The sequence below is a fragment of the Protopterus annectens genome, chromosome 4.part0 (genome assembly GCF_019279795.1).
Source record: "Protopterus annectens isolate FY-2018-M chromosome 4.part0, PAN1.0, whole genome shotgun sequence".
Taxonomy (NCBI): Eukaryota; Metazoa; Chordata; order Ceratodontiformes; family Protopteridae; genus Protopterus; species Protopterus annectens.
Window position 1 is genome coordinate 539,421,850 of NC_056733.1, and position 13,465 is coordinate 539,435,314.

Consider the following 13,465-nt stretch of genomic DNA (forward strand, 5'->3'; position numbering starts at 1 on the left):
TTGTATATCCAGTTTGCCTTCTTTTCTTAACGAAAGTTCTAATTGAGAAAATGTTTTTGTAGAGGGGTCAGACTGAGACCTTGTTATATATGGTTGTTGACTGTACCATTTGCATATTCCTCACATGGTTTGTTGTCTGTTTTCCTGAATTTATTTGCTGTGGCCTTGGGGCTCGGGTATGAGTGAAAAGGTTCCCTAGACCATCCCATTTTGCTGGATGATGTAAAAATAAGCTAGTTGTCGTTTTGGATTAGAACATGCAGATTTTTATTAAAGTACTTTGTTACAACAGTGAGTGTGTTGCAGTATACCTTAGTTGCAATTTTGTGGTTTTTCTAGAAAGCTTCTTTTAGTGGCTAGACAGATTGTGCAATTTGAGTTCTTGTCCTGAAGCTTTATCTGTGTTACTTTGCATTTTTTCAGAGCATGGTGTTGTACCTGTCTCTAGTGACTCTCAGCACCTTTTCCCTGTCAAAATTGTCTCTCGGCTAGTAAGGTGGAGCACAATCACATATGAAGATTTTGTGGTAAGTGACATTCTAATGTATGTATATAATCTACATTTTACAGCCTTCGTCTTAATACTTTTTATTGTCTTGCAGTAATTGTTTTGTGCCATCTGTGTGCAGTATACCTCCTCTTACAGTAGGACTATCAAGTAATTAACTGTGCTGAATCATGATTGAACTCCCTCATACTCTGTAATGCCTTTCAGTCTTTTCAGCCCTGTGTCTTCGATGGTGGAACTTTTGTTTTCTATCTTGCCACAGTCATGAATCTGCAGATTGTCTATCCTCATCTGAAGCTTAAAGATTAATATGTGGGATCTAGCTATTTGCTCAGAACATGAGTAATTAACGCAGTACTGATGCTGTACTGCAGTTTGTAGCAGTGCACATGGGATTTGAGTATTACAGCAGTGCCACTGACTTTCTGACACTCTTAGGGTTCTTACCATAATCGTGGAATTTGTGTAAGTAGTACAATTTTGACAGTGTGTAAATGTACAGAACATATGCTGTGATACTACTGTGGTTCTAACTGTGCATATTGGAACTTGAATGAGTAGTTCACTTCTGACATGGGTCAAGACCAGCCATACTCCTTGATTTTTTTTTTTTCCCAGTATAATTTTTTATGGCTGCCTGCTGACCTTAGAGATGCCATCTCTGCTTATGCATTCCCACGTCACCAGGCAAAATATTCTTCTGCACAACCAACACAAAGGTGGCATGAAGGGAATTTCCTGGTATTGAGTTAACCTCATCCCTGGTAGCTGACGTGCTTCACCTAATGTGTGTGTAGACTTCCACCCACATGCCTACATGCATTTGAGGGTTTCCATCAACAACTTGGGATTGTCAAGGCTGTGTTCCCCAGTCCTGCACATGGAAATTGTGCAACTGTATGCTTGTGTAGGAGCAGCTGGACAGTAGGGACCACCATCACCCTTCTCCCAGTATGGGCATGCTGGTGTAAGCCACTCACTCTCCCACACACACTCTTGTATACTCAAGCCACCAACTGAACTTGTCTCTTCTGTGTTATAGTAGGGCCTTGTCACTTTATACCATAGAACCAGGCTTCATAGTCCTTGCTTTACAGCCAAACACACACACACACGGAATGATTAGTGAAGTACCTATAGTCCTGTGCAGTGTAAGGCATGACATCCTTTACTGCTTATGCCGTAGCTGTGTGGCTGGAACTTGAATGATGTTTTAGTGATACTGTGTTGCAACACAAGACATGAGCTCCACCATTCCTCGGGTTCTAGCCATGCTTGTTATACTTAAATGAATATTGTGGTACTGGTATTGTAGGTCAGCAAAGGAGATGAGCTCTCGTATTCCTTGAGTTCTTATGTTTGTGAAATTTGAAAGTAGTCAAGTATTTGCATTCAGCTACATCATGGGAGATGACTGAACTGCTTGTTTAAAACCTTTTCAGAGGTTCAGAGTTAACTATTTCTTCATGGATGATGAAATTTGCAAGGCAGTCCACACCTCATGCTAATGCAGTTAACGTCATTTCATGTCATTAAACTTAAGTCTTTGTTTTATAATTTTCAAACCAAGAAGAAACATTGCAGTGTGGAGAGTGTGACGTTCACTTCCTAAATTTTGTTATGCACTTAGTTCACTTAATAAAAGTTGAACTGTAAAATATAACTGTTAAATATGTGCTACAAAGTAATCAAATAGAAAATAGGTAGTTCACAGTTGAGTTAAAATTGAATATCCTTTATTGAAACACACATACAAGCAGTCCTAGTTGAGTCTAATGAACAGCATCAAAAACATTCCATATATACATAGCTGGCTTTAGGTACCAGCCAACCCTGTGGTCGCTGGGGGGGGGGGGGCAACCACAGCAAGTTATCTTATCTTGATATTTTGTGACATGTCTGTTAAACCAACAAAAGCTAGTACAGCAATCTTATATGCTTAATAAATAGGGGAGGGGTAATAACTCTTATTTTTATCTCCTTCAAAAGTCAAAGATCTTTAGTTATAGTAAGTGATTTGTCAAGTAACAGGCTTCACAATTCCATTAAATGTTTTACCACTGACATAATGCCCCTGGTTTAGTTAAACCCTGGTGGTGGACATCCTCTCCACTAAAACTAACAACATAGCTTAGCTGTGTAGGTACCTTACAATACCTGTGGCTGCAGGGGGGCCCCCTTAATCATCCCTGACTGTGTGGGGGCCCCACAAAAGGTGTTGTTGGTTGGAGAAAAATTAGGGAAAAAATGTAATTAATTTTTGATTGTACTGTTTAATCTGAACCAGGCTGTGCTATGACACTGTTAGGATAAAGCTGATATAAAATGAATAAGGTTAGAATAAGAGAGAGAGAGATCAGCAGCCCAAGTGACTGATTTCAGTGCACACCATAGAGTTTTAGAAGAGCTAATGCTTCTGATCTTCAGGGATGGGTTCTCTTTCAGGGAGATTAATAAATGCTGCCGGAACACCAGATACTACAGCTCTCAATGTCTTTGCTGAATAATTCTGCTTAGTGCCAAAATAATAGCAGAATAAAGGCTCAGAATGAGGATCACATTTTAAATATTGGTCTAATTCACTTAAAAAGTTACTAGAATACCACATTTTGCATCAACATGCATTTTTTGAACAATAAGAAGTGTAAAACTATGATGTCTGGGTTTACTGACTGACTGTAATCTTAAATGATTTGCCTGCAAATAAAACTTTTTATTTTTATTTAGTTTTTTATGAAGGACAGAGCAAATTTATGAGGGCAAATCAAGGAATATCTGTGAAATCAGGGACAGTGACCGGTATTCATTTACACCTCAATGAGATAAAGTGACTTACTCTTGCTGTTTGATAACTGCTAAACAGCAGTCACTGATCTGGTGTGGCATTACCAGTGTTGCACAGTGTATTGTTATTTGCTGAATTAAGTACAAAACTAGTATTGCTGTGACTTGTGAGTGTGTGTATAAAAAAAAATCACTGATTTGTATCAGTGCACACATCCAATAATCCCGGAACAAACACATTTTTCTGCTGGGTATCAGTAAAAAATGTAGCTATCAAGTAGTCATATTTTAAAAGTAAGACGTAAAATATATCACAGAACATTCAGACAGTTAGATCTTCTGGGAATCTAGTGGCCACCCACTCTCCAGACTGTATAAATGGATATAGAGGGGGTCCCTTATTCATCCTTGACTGTGTGGGGCCCCCACAAAAGCTGTTTCTAGTTGGGCAAAAATGAGGAGATAAAAATGATTTAATTTTCTGATTATGCTCTTTAACCTGAACAGGGCTGTGATATGACCTTGTTAGGATAAAACTGATAATGGCCTCTACAGTTAACCGCACCCACTTTCCTCACAATCACACATCAGGTATATGTACAGGTGCCTGCCTTTAGGTGTTAGGGTTGAGGAGTGAGGAGTCATGCTATATATATGTATTGCAGCAATCACTTGAAATACATGACTGTGGCCATTTGAACCTTTGCTTTCATCCCAATCTAACACAAAAGGATGCATAGGCTGTGACTGTCTTGTTTGGGGGATTAGAGAGGCAGGCAGTATTCCAAGACAGGATCTGCATATCCTTGCAACAAACTGGCTTGTTAGTTTATTGTGAGCTAAGATTTTGTCAGCTTTGAACATTAAGCCTTGGGCAAAATTTGTCTTCATTAAAAGAAAAAAGTAAGACTGCAATTCTTTTTCTTACTCATGAATTTTGTTTAGGTTACTGTTGGATTAAAAGTTTGGGAAGTGCTTTAAAATACTTTCTAGAGCATCTATAATCCATATGGCTTCTGGGAGAGTGGCTTAATTGAGTTATTTCCTAAATGGTTATCACTGTGCTGTATTGGTCAGGAAAGGTATGTTGAAAGGATGCAAAGAAAATTAAAGCTGAACAGCAACACTGCATTTCTTTCTTTAATCATAATTTTTGTTCAAGCAATCATTAGATGAAAAAGTTGTGCAAAAAGAAAAAAAAAGACTTAAAAGCACATCAGAGCATATATAAAGTCAGGGTTTTTTGAAAAAGCTGAAGAGGAAAGTAAAATATGATGAGAAATGGAAGAAAAAAGTAACTTGCATGGTGTGGGGAACGCAAGATGGGAAGAAACAAAGGGAACACTGGAGGATGTGTGCATGTTTTGGGGGTCTGAAACAGTAGGCAGTGCCCTAGGGTACCATTTCACCCAAGTCCAATAGTGTACAGAGTTGTAATGTATCCTTATTATATCAATATAACAATAACTGTGAATGTCCCTTTGTGAGAAGTGCCAACATACTGTGGTACATAAGCTTGTAATGTAAGAGCATTGTAGCTACAGGCCAGTCTGTGTGTACTACTCCTAAAAGTTTGCAGCTGGAGCTAAAAGGATGGCTAGGAAGTCTGGCAGTGACAGGGTGATACTTAGGAAGTGCTCAGGGGGGCCCGCAAATTGCTGGGGGACCCAAAATGCTAACACCAGCCCTGCATACATATATATATATATATATATATATATCAGGTTGTTTGGAGCAAGGGAGTAGTTACAGAGAGTGGTTTTGTTAAGGGGAGTAAAAGCATTAAAATCATTCCTTTAACCAAGTCCCCCTTAACACCATAGTGGCATATAGTTGATAGAAAACAGTTAGAACCAACAGAACTTAGTCATTCTAATAATCAGGCGGAAGTTATTTGTCATAGCACGAGCTACCCAATTAGGAGGTATGTGGTCTGTCTCTTTATCATAGTGGTAGGATATGTCTGCTATATGGTGGGGTTATTTTGGCGGATTGCTTAAGTGCGATTGTTTTACCATAATTTTTTCTTTTTCAGTGTGACTTTACCTCTTCACAGTTAGCAGTTGCTATTTGGCTGTCAAATGAACCAGCACAGTAGAAATATCAAAGACTGCTTTCGAGTTATCTCTACTCAGGGGCTGATCAAGCTTCTGTTTTTGGATAAAACTATTTTATCTATCTCACAAAGATGAAAGTAGAGACTTGTCACCTTGTGATCTTCGAGAAAACTGATTCATATTTTTGAAGATCTGGTGTGAGCTTGTTGTATAGGTTCATTCTTTTTGTTTGTTACTTTTGGTTAACACGTCAGCGGTTTTACAGTAATTGGCACGATGAAAACATTTGCCATATATCTTGACTCTGAAGAAAAACAAGGGTACAGCACAGGTGATATCGTTTCTGGTGTGGTGCTGTTTGAGAACCCTGAGACACTGTGGGTCAGAACGCTGCTGTTAAAGGTCCATGGTCAGGCATCTGTGAGCTGGGGTGGCTGTGGCCCTTCCACAACTGCCCCATTTCCTGTCTCTTCTGATAGTACATTCTCTGAAGAAGTGGAGTATTACCAGCACCGACAAATTCTTCTGAGTCCGCCTTACAATGCAGGTGAGAAGCTGAAGCTTAGCACGGGATGCTAGTGTAGGCACGGCTTGTGATATTAATTTCTTACAGTATGCTATATGATAATTGGGATAGAGTTCTAATGCTCATGGAGCTTTTGGGGATTCATCCCGGAGGCACTGTCACTAGGTGGGAGACATGTAAACAAGTATAACCCTGAGGGACTTGAACATTGAATTGTAGGACTTAACTCGTTAGTAAGTGCTTCTTGTGCAGATTTGTTGACAGAGTAGTTTATTCACCATTAATGTTTTACGTCATGTGTGTACTTTTATCGGGCGTTTGTGCATGTTTTGCAATTGAACGTCACATTGGCTAGTAGTAAATAGTAGTGCCTGCTTGCTCTTCGTTCTGCTGTTTGCCGTACTTAAGTTACTGTGTTTGTGCAGTCTGTTGTATTTGTAGGTTACTGCTCCACCTCCAAAACTTTTTTTGATTCTTTTGTTCCTACTTTTGCAGTGTTCTTCCTAAAATCATTGATTATATTTGAAAAAAGATTGTAGGGTACTGTCAACACAGACTGTGACTGACTAATATACCTGCATTGTGTTTTGTAATTCATTTTCTCTTATTCAGTTAACTTTCTAAGTCAGTGGTACCAGTAGTTGAACATGACCTTGATCTGAGACTTGTGTTTTTGGATCTGAGACTTATGTTTTTGATACACAAATCAATATTTTGAGAACTTGACATTACTGTAATCTCACTGTTAACTTGTGATGTTTTTAATGCTTATTTGCTTTTGTAATTTGTGGTGGCTATTTACAGCTGTACACATTCTTTTCACAGCAAGTTGTAGCTTCCAAGTAATCAGTTTGCTTGCTACTTTTTATGTTATTTGTATTGCATGTGTCAAGGGGCAGCTAACCCTTTCCTGTAGATGAAAAGAAAATGAATGGGGAAGAGGACCATAGCACTCTTTGTCGCATACAACATGGTATAAAAACTGAAATGTATCGAACAAATCCAAGTTGTATAAGATTCTGTCAGGAATGCCACTCCAAAGACATCTTGACAGGTGCTGATTTTTAAATTTGCATTAATCCAGTAAGTGATGAGGCATGGTCACACTGAAACTACAGCTCTTCCCATGACTGGTAACTAAAAGAAAGTATTTGAGCCGAGGGTCTTGTTTTATATATAGTAATATCAGATGCCCAAAGTAGGTTAAAGCAAGGGACTGAATTTACCTTGCCTTGAAATGGATGGTTCACTTTATAAAACTTCAGCCTGTTTCATATTTCTTTATTTATAGCATTTGTTAACCGGGTAATGCCCAACTGGACTAGGAGCCCTTTCATCAGAGATCTGGGGAGAAAAGCTCCAACAGGTAACAATACAAAGCATTGTGAAATAGGACACATTACAGATTATAGGCATAAATGTTAGAAGTTTTATTTATTTATTTATTTATTTATTTATTTATTTATTTTTGAAACTTTGACAACCATTAGAAAATAATTCTTCTAAAATCCCAGGATTTCAGGTTTATCCCCGCCCCTTTGGAAGGTCATAACGGTTGATTAAGGAACAGTTATATGAAAAGAGATGATGGGTAAAGCAACTTTTTCAAGCAAGTTTTAAACCTCAGTACAAATATGAATAGAACATGCTGGAGGGACAGATTCATAACTCAGAGGCTTCCCATACTCTGGAACAGAATCCCAGTTCATGTTAGGCAGAGCCCCTCACTGACTCTCTTCAAGAGAAATCTTGACGAGTGGATGGGAGATCGTAGGTTTACCCCGGGGGTCACCCCTGTGTCGCTACTTGACAGAGGCACAGTAAACTAATTTTAATAAGTAAGGGGGTATTCAATGTGTCACTACTAGACAAAGGCACAGTATTCTAAATTTATTCTGTACACCTTAGTACCCCTACATGGGGTGGTGAAAGCCACATCTCTAGTGCTAGGCTTGCAAATGCCCCAGGGCAGATAGCCTAGTACTAAACTATGAAACTAAGTCAACAGAGACTGTGCTAACTAAAACTGAATCTAGAAAGCTAGAGAGAAATTATAATCCAAGACCAGTTTATTAACACTTTGTATAGGCTAACCAACTAATCAAAACTTTATTAATTAAGAAACTAAAAAAATGACTAACAAAAATATCAATAGACATTTACCAGAATAAATATACAACTTTTAACAAAGATTGCTTTCGTATCAAATAAGTACGTCATCAAGTTTGTGTGTCAAAAACAAATCATAATATGAATGAACATGTGTATAGATATACAAATGAAAACCTAAGTAGGATGAAAAAACATAAAACTAAATGCTAAGCTGGAAAATACAGTGATAAATGTTAAAAAATAAAGCACTAACTCCAAGGGGATCTGTTAAAGTGTGGCATCTAACTAAGAAAACAATAGGTTTGAGAGTATAAGATTGCACTCTAGAGTAATTGCAACCTTTAAAACATTAGAAAAGAAAAGAAAAGGGAAAAAAAAAAAAGACTAGCCCCATCCACAGTGTGTGCACTGTCAGACTTTCGCTGCCTAAAAGGGAAAAATGTAACTGAAGTGTTCAGTTTAAAATCTAAAGTAGCATTTAATGTGGAGAGCCATCAAAAATGATTTAATGTATACATGAACCACCTAAAGTATGTCCTTTATGACATTTTAAGTTAGTGCTAAAAGAAGTAAACAGTGTTTGACATTTGTTTGTAAATGCAATATAAGCAAGTAATGTCAGCATTATTAGTCCCATATCAGTCTTTTAAACAGTGGGGCAGTGTTCTGAGATCTAGTATGCTTTTTATAACTAAGCCCCGGTTTTCTAAGAGTTCAGATGTTCTTCATGTTTCACTGTTGCAGTCATTACATTTGGGTTATCCTGCTGGCAGGTTGCCCTTAGTCGGCCTGAATTACAAAGTCTTGGGTCCTGTGTTGGTTGCTGTCGCCTCTTCCCTGACGTCAGGGGTATAAAAGATGCAGCCAACGCCATTTTATTCAGTCTTTCTTGCCGCGCAGTGCCCGAAGCAGAAGCAGTTTGCAAGTGCCGGTCGGCCGACTCCCGAGATTTTCGTGTTCCAGTTTCAGATCCGAAGTCTTCATTAAATGCTGAGTACCCCGTTGAGGAAACTTTTTTCGTGCTCCAGACCGATGTCAGAAAAAGTTAATAATTGTATTTCTTGTGGGAAGCAAATACCTCATAAGGACTTTCATGCTTACTGTATTCCTTGCCTAGGCCCTGACCACGATGTTGCTAGTTGTCGGTTTTGTGCTAGATTTAATCAACGCACTATTAAGCGTCGATACGATTTTGCTTTAAGCTATTTTGGGCGAAGATTTAATTATACAATGTCGTCAGATAGCCATCCGACTACCGGAGTTCACAAAAAACGCAAAGAAAAAGAAAAAGACAAGCAACCTAGGTCCAAAACCGATGACAAAGCTTCTCCTAAGCAAGTCGCCGGTTCTCAGTGAGGTGCATTTGTAGCCCCTGACACCCGCTACTTTAGAGTCGCAGGCCGCTACCGACTCCTATGTGGAGTCAGCTAGGCTGCAGGAAACTCAAGGTATTGGAGCCTCGGAGATAATTCCCTCAGATGGGTCCGGAGCCGCTGAGCAGGCATCGGCTTCTCAGGGTGTATTCAGACTTAAACAATTATATATTAAACCGACTTCAAAGACTAGAAGACCTTTAAAGGCAAAGAAACAAGTTCAGCAGTCACAAGGACAGGCCTCCATGCCCAAAAAACGGATGCTCAAAATGGCCGAAGTCTTAGTTACCTTGGTCAGGGGTTCCCATCCCTCTCCTGATAAGAGGCCTAGGCAAGAGACAGACTATGAATCTTCAGATCAGGTTTCCATTTCTTCTGATCAGGAATATTCTCTTCCCCCCATGAGGATTCTGATGCTGAAGAATCAATTCCTTCAGCTCATCCTCCTGAGGACTACTCTTTTGGGGAAACCTTGCATACCATGAGGGAGCACTTCCACTGGGAGAGCCAAGATTTTTCAGAACCTAAGAAAAGGCTCAGAGACTTCCTTTTACTACCTCAACACAGGCCTCTAGCTATTCCAACTGTGTTGGAAATTGTAGATGATGTGTTCTCGGAGTCTAGACTGACCCCTGACTCTTTACCTCCAGCTCCTGTTAAGCCCGACAGATACTACAGGGTCCCTGACTCTCATAGATTCCTTTTCAAAAACCCTACTGCAGACCCAGAAACTATTTCTCAGGGTCCAAAAGGGGTCAAGGCTTCTACTGCAAAAAATCCTACCCCTCTGACAGGGATTCTAGGGCTCTGGATCGATGGGGAAAAAAGATTTACACATCTGCCACTTTGGCTATAAGGGCCTTAAATTGCCAGCCAGTTTCATATGCTCAAATATCAGCAATATATCATGACACTGCTTAAACAGAAAATGATGGCAAATTCTGAATGTGCAGAAAACAAAGAAATGCAGGATTTATTGCATGCAGCTGAACAAGTTGGAAAGCATACTTTGCAGTGTGGGTTTTGATTCTCTGGAGGCCTCCTGCCAGGGCTGTTACGGGTTCTGTCATTAGGAGGCATGCTTGGTTAAAGGAACAACATCTGCCTGACCATGTTAAAGCAAAATGATTAGATGCTCCTTTACAACACGATACCTTGTTTGGTGTTAAGGCAGAAGAGGTGTTAAAGAAAATGGAAGACAAAGCTAAATCTATGCAAACGGTCAAGGATTTCTTACAGGTACAGCCACCTAGATTTAGCAAACACTGGCCTACAAAGAATTGGTCCTTTCCAGTGTCAGACAGACCTCAAAGGGGCAGATGCAGACGCCCTAGAGGCAGATCACAGCTGCAAGGATCCTACAGGTCTAAGCAGTGGAATGCTTCTACCTCCAAAGGTGTAAAGGACAAAGTGCCAAGCACTTATCTTCTGGCAGCACCCTTAGGGGGAAAACTAGCACTTTTTTCTCAAAATTGGCACATTATAACCCAGGACAAATGGGTTCTAGACAGTGTCACAAGGCTACAAGTTTCATTTCCATACCCTGCCAAAGCCAAACGGTTGGCCAGACCTGCCAAAAAATCAATGGACAGAGGCTCAAAAACAAGTCGCAGCTCTCATGGACATGAGGGCTGTTCAACAAGTACCACAGCAAGAGCAGGGACAAGGATTTTACTCAAGACTGTTCTTGGTACCCAGAAAGGACAAAGCATGGAGACCAATACTGGACCTATCTATTCTAAACACTTTCCTGGATATACCAAAATTCAACATGTTGACCTTACAGCAGCTTCTGCCCATGCTGGGCAGCAAGGCTTGGCTCGTACCGTTCGACCTAAAAGAGGCATACCTGCATATCCCGATCAGACAATCATGCCGAAGATACCTCAGATTCAAGGCTGGCTCAAAGCATTACCAATTCTCTGCACTGCCCTTTGGCTTATCTACTGCGCCCAGGGTCTTCATAATGTGCCTGGCACCAGTAATTGCTTCCTGCAGACAAAGAGGAGTACAAATATATCCTTACTTGGACGACTGCCTCATACAAGCAGAGAACAAGGACATTCTACTACAGCATCTGACGTTTGTGATAAGACTTTTAACATGCCTAGGGTACACAGTCAACAAAAAGAAATCAAAGCTAGTACCCTCTTAAGAGATAATATTCCTGGGTGCAAGCTTAAATACAGCTGCCCACATGGCTTATCTCACTCCAGACAAAGGCAACTGACTACCTATTTCAAGGAAATGGCAACAAAGGCCCAGTTATCTGCAAGAAAAATTCTGTAGGCTTTGGGCTTCATGGCATCCTGCATCTTACTAATTCCATATGCAAGACTGCATATGAGGAAAATTCAGTGGTACCTAAAAAGTGTCTGGACACAGCATTGCCACAGTCTGGAAACAATGATTACTCTAATTCTCTGCCTGCAACAGGAGTTTCGATGGTGGGCAAAGGCTTGTCACCAAAACAAGGGACAGCCATTCTCACTACCCCCAGCCAGGCAGAGCCTAACGACGGATGCATCATATTATGCCTGGGGGGCACACATGGCAGGAAGAGGCATTCAGGGCACCTGGTCCACAAACCAAAAGCATCTACATATTAATCAAAAAGAGATGCTAGCTGTTCAAAATGCCCTGACCGCCTTCAAGGACTTACTTCATCCGTGACAACTACTGATAAAGACGGACAACACCACGGTCATGTGGTACATAAACAAGTGGGGGGGGGCGCTCATTCTTATCCCCTGTACAGACTAGCCATGGCTTTATGGGACACAGCATTGACTTACCAAGTTCATCTGCAGGCACAATTCCTGTCAGGAAAGGAAAACACTCTGGAAGACGAACTAAGCATAAACCTCATGTATCCCCACGAGTGGCACTTGGATCCACAAGTCTTCAGCATGATAACAAAGAAATGGGGAAGCCCGGACATAGATCTATTTGCCTCCCCTCAAAATAATCAACTAAAAAGATTCTGCACAAGAACTTGTCACAGACAAGCTTGGAAAGTGGATGCTTTATCTTTTAACTGGACAAACCTATCAGTATATGCCTTTCCTCCACTGCCTCTCCTCCCCAAGGTACTCCTAAAGGTCAGGCAGGAGAAACCAAAAATGATTCTGATTGCCCCAGACTGTCCACGCCAGTACTGGTATCCGATCTTAAGGAACTTGTCCCAATGCCCAGCCTGGACCTTACCTCAAATACCTCATCTACTGTCCCAGAAAAACTATCAGACTCTGCACAGCCAACTCAGGACCCTAAACCAAGCAGCATGGCGGATAATGTAGCCATACAAACCACACCTTTCAGTAAAGCTGTGATGGATGTCATTTTAGAAGCCAGAAGGCCTAGTACTAGAAAATCCTATGCTGGGAAATGGAAGAGATTTTGTGCTTGGAACCAAGCTCAAGGAACTGATAAGCTGTCCCAAATATTCCTCAGATTTTGCAATACTTAACTGAGATGCTGGACAAAGGCCTATCTTTTTCATCAATTAAAATCCATGCCTCTGCCATTTCGGCTCATTACAATACAGAGCCACTACTCTTTTCTCATCCTTTATTAAGGCAGTACTTCAGAGGAGCCAAAAACTTAAGGCCTCCCAGGAGAACGCCAGTACCTGCATGGGGCCTCAATTATGTCTTGGAAAAACTCACCTTACCTCCTTTTGAGCCAGTTGCTACTGTGGATATAAAGTTCTTATCTTGGAAAACAGCTCTGCTCCTAGCAATAGCTTCTGCAAGACGAGTTTCAGAGCTACAGGCTCTCATGGCTGTGGAGCCCTTTATCATTTTTTATCCAGACAGGGTCTCTCTGAGAACAAACCCTACATTTATGCCTAAGGTGGTATCCAGTGTAGCCCTTAACCAAGCAATTCATTTGCCAACTTTTTATCCAAATCCACAGAACAAGGGGGAGAAAATTCTGCATTCTTTGGACGTACACAGACAAATTAGATTCTACTTGGACAAATTTTTCAGAAAGACAGAACAATTACTAGTGGCATATACCACAGCATCACAAGGAAAGGCTATCTCCAAGCAGACTATTTCAAAGTGGATAGGTCACTTCATTCGTTTCTGCTACTCACATC

General features: G+C 40.5%; 1 protein-coding gene across 2 annotated transcripts in view; it reads left to right on the forward strand.

Moving 5' to 3' along the window:
- The window catches only part of THOC5 (THO complex 5), a 1,209,707-nt gene that overhangs the window by 1,011,001 nt on the left and 185,241 nt on the right, over positions 1-13,465 (forward strand). For both annotated transcript variants that reach the window (XM_044068466.1, XM_044068467.1), the window contains one exon: positions 424-527. In XM_044068466.1, the coding sequence (XP_043924401.1) occupies positions 424-527 (104 nt within the window). The remainder of the gene's footprint in view (positions 1-423; positions 528-13,465) is intronic.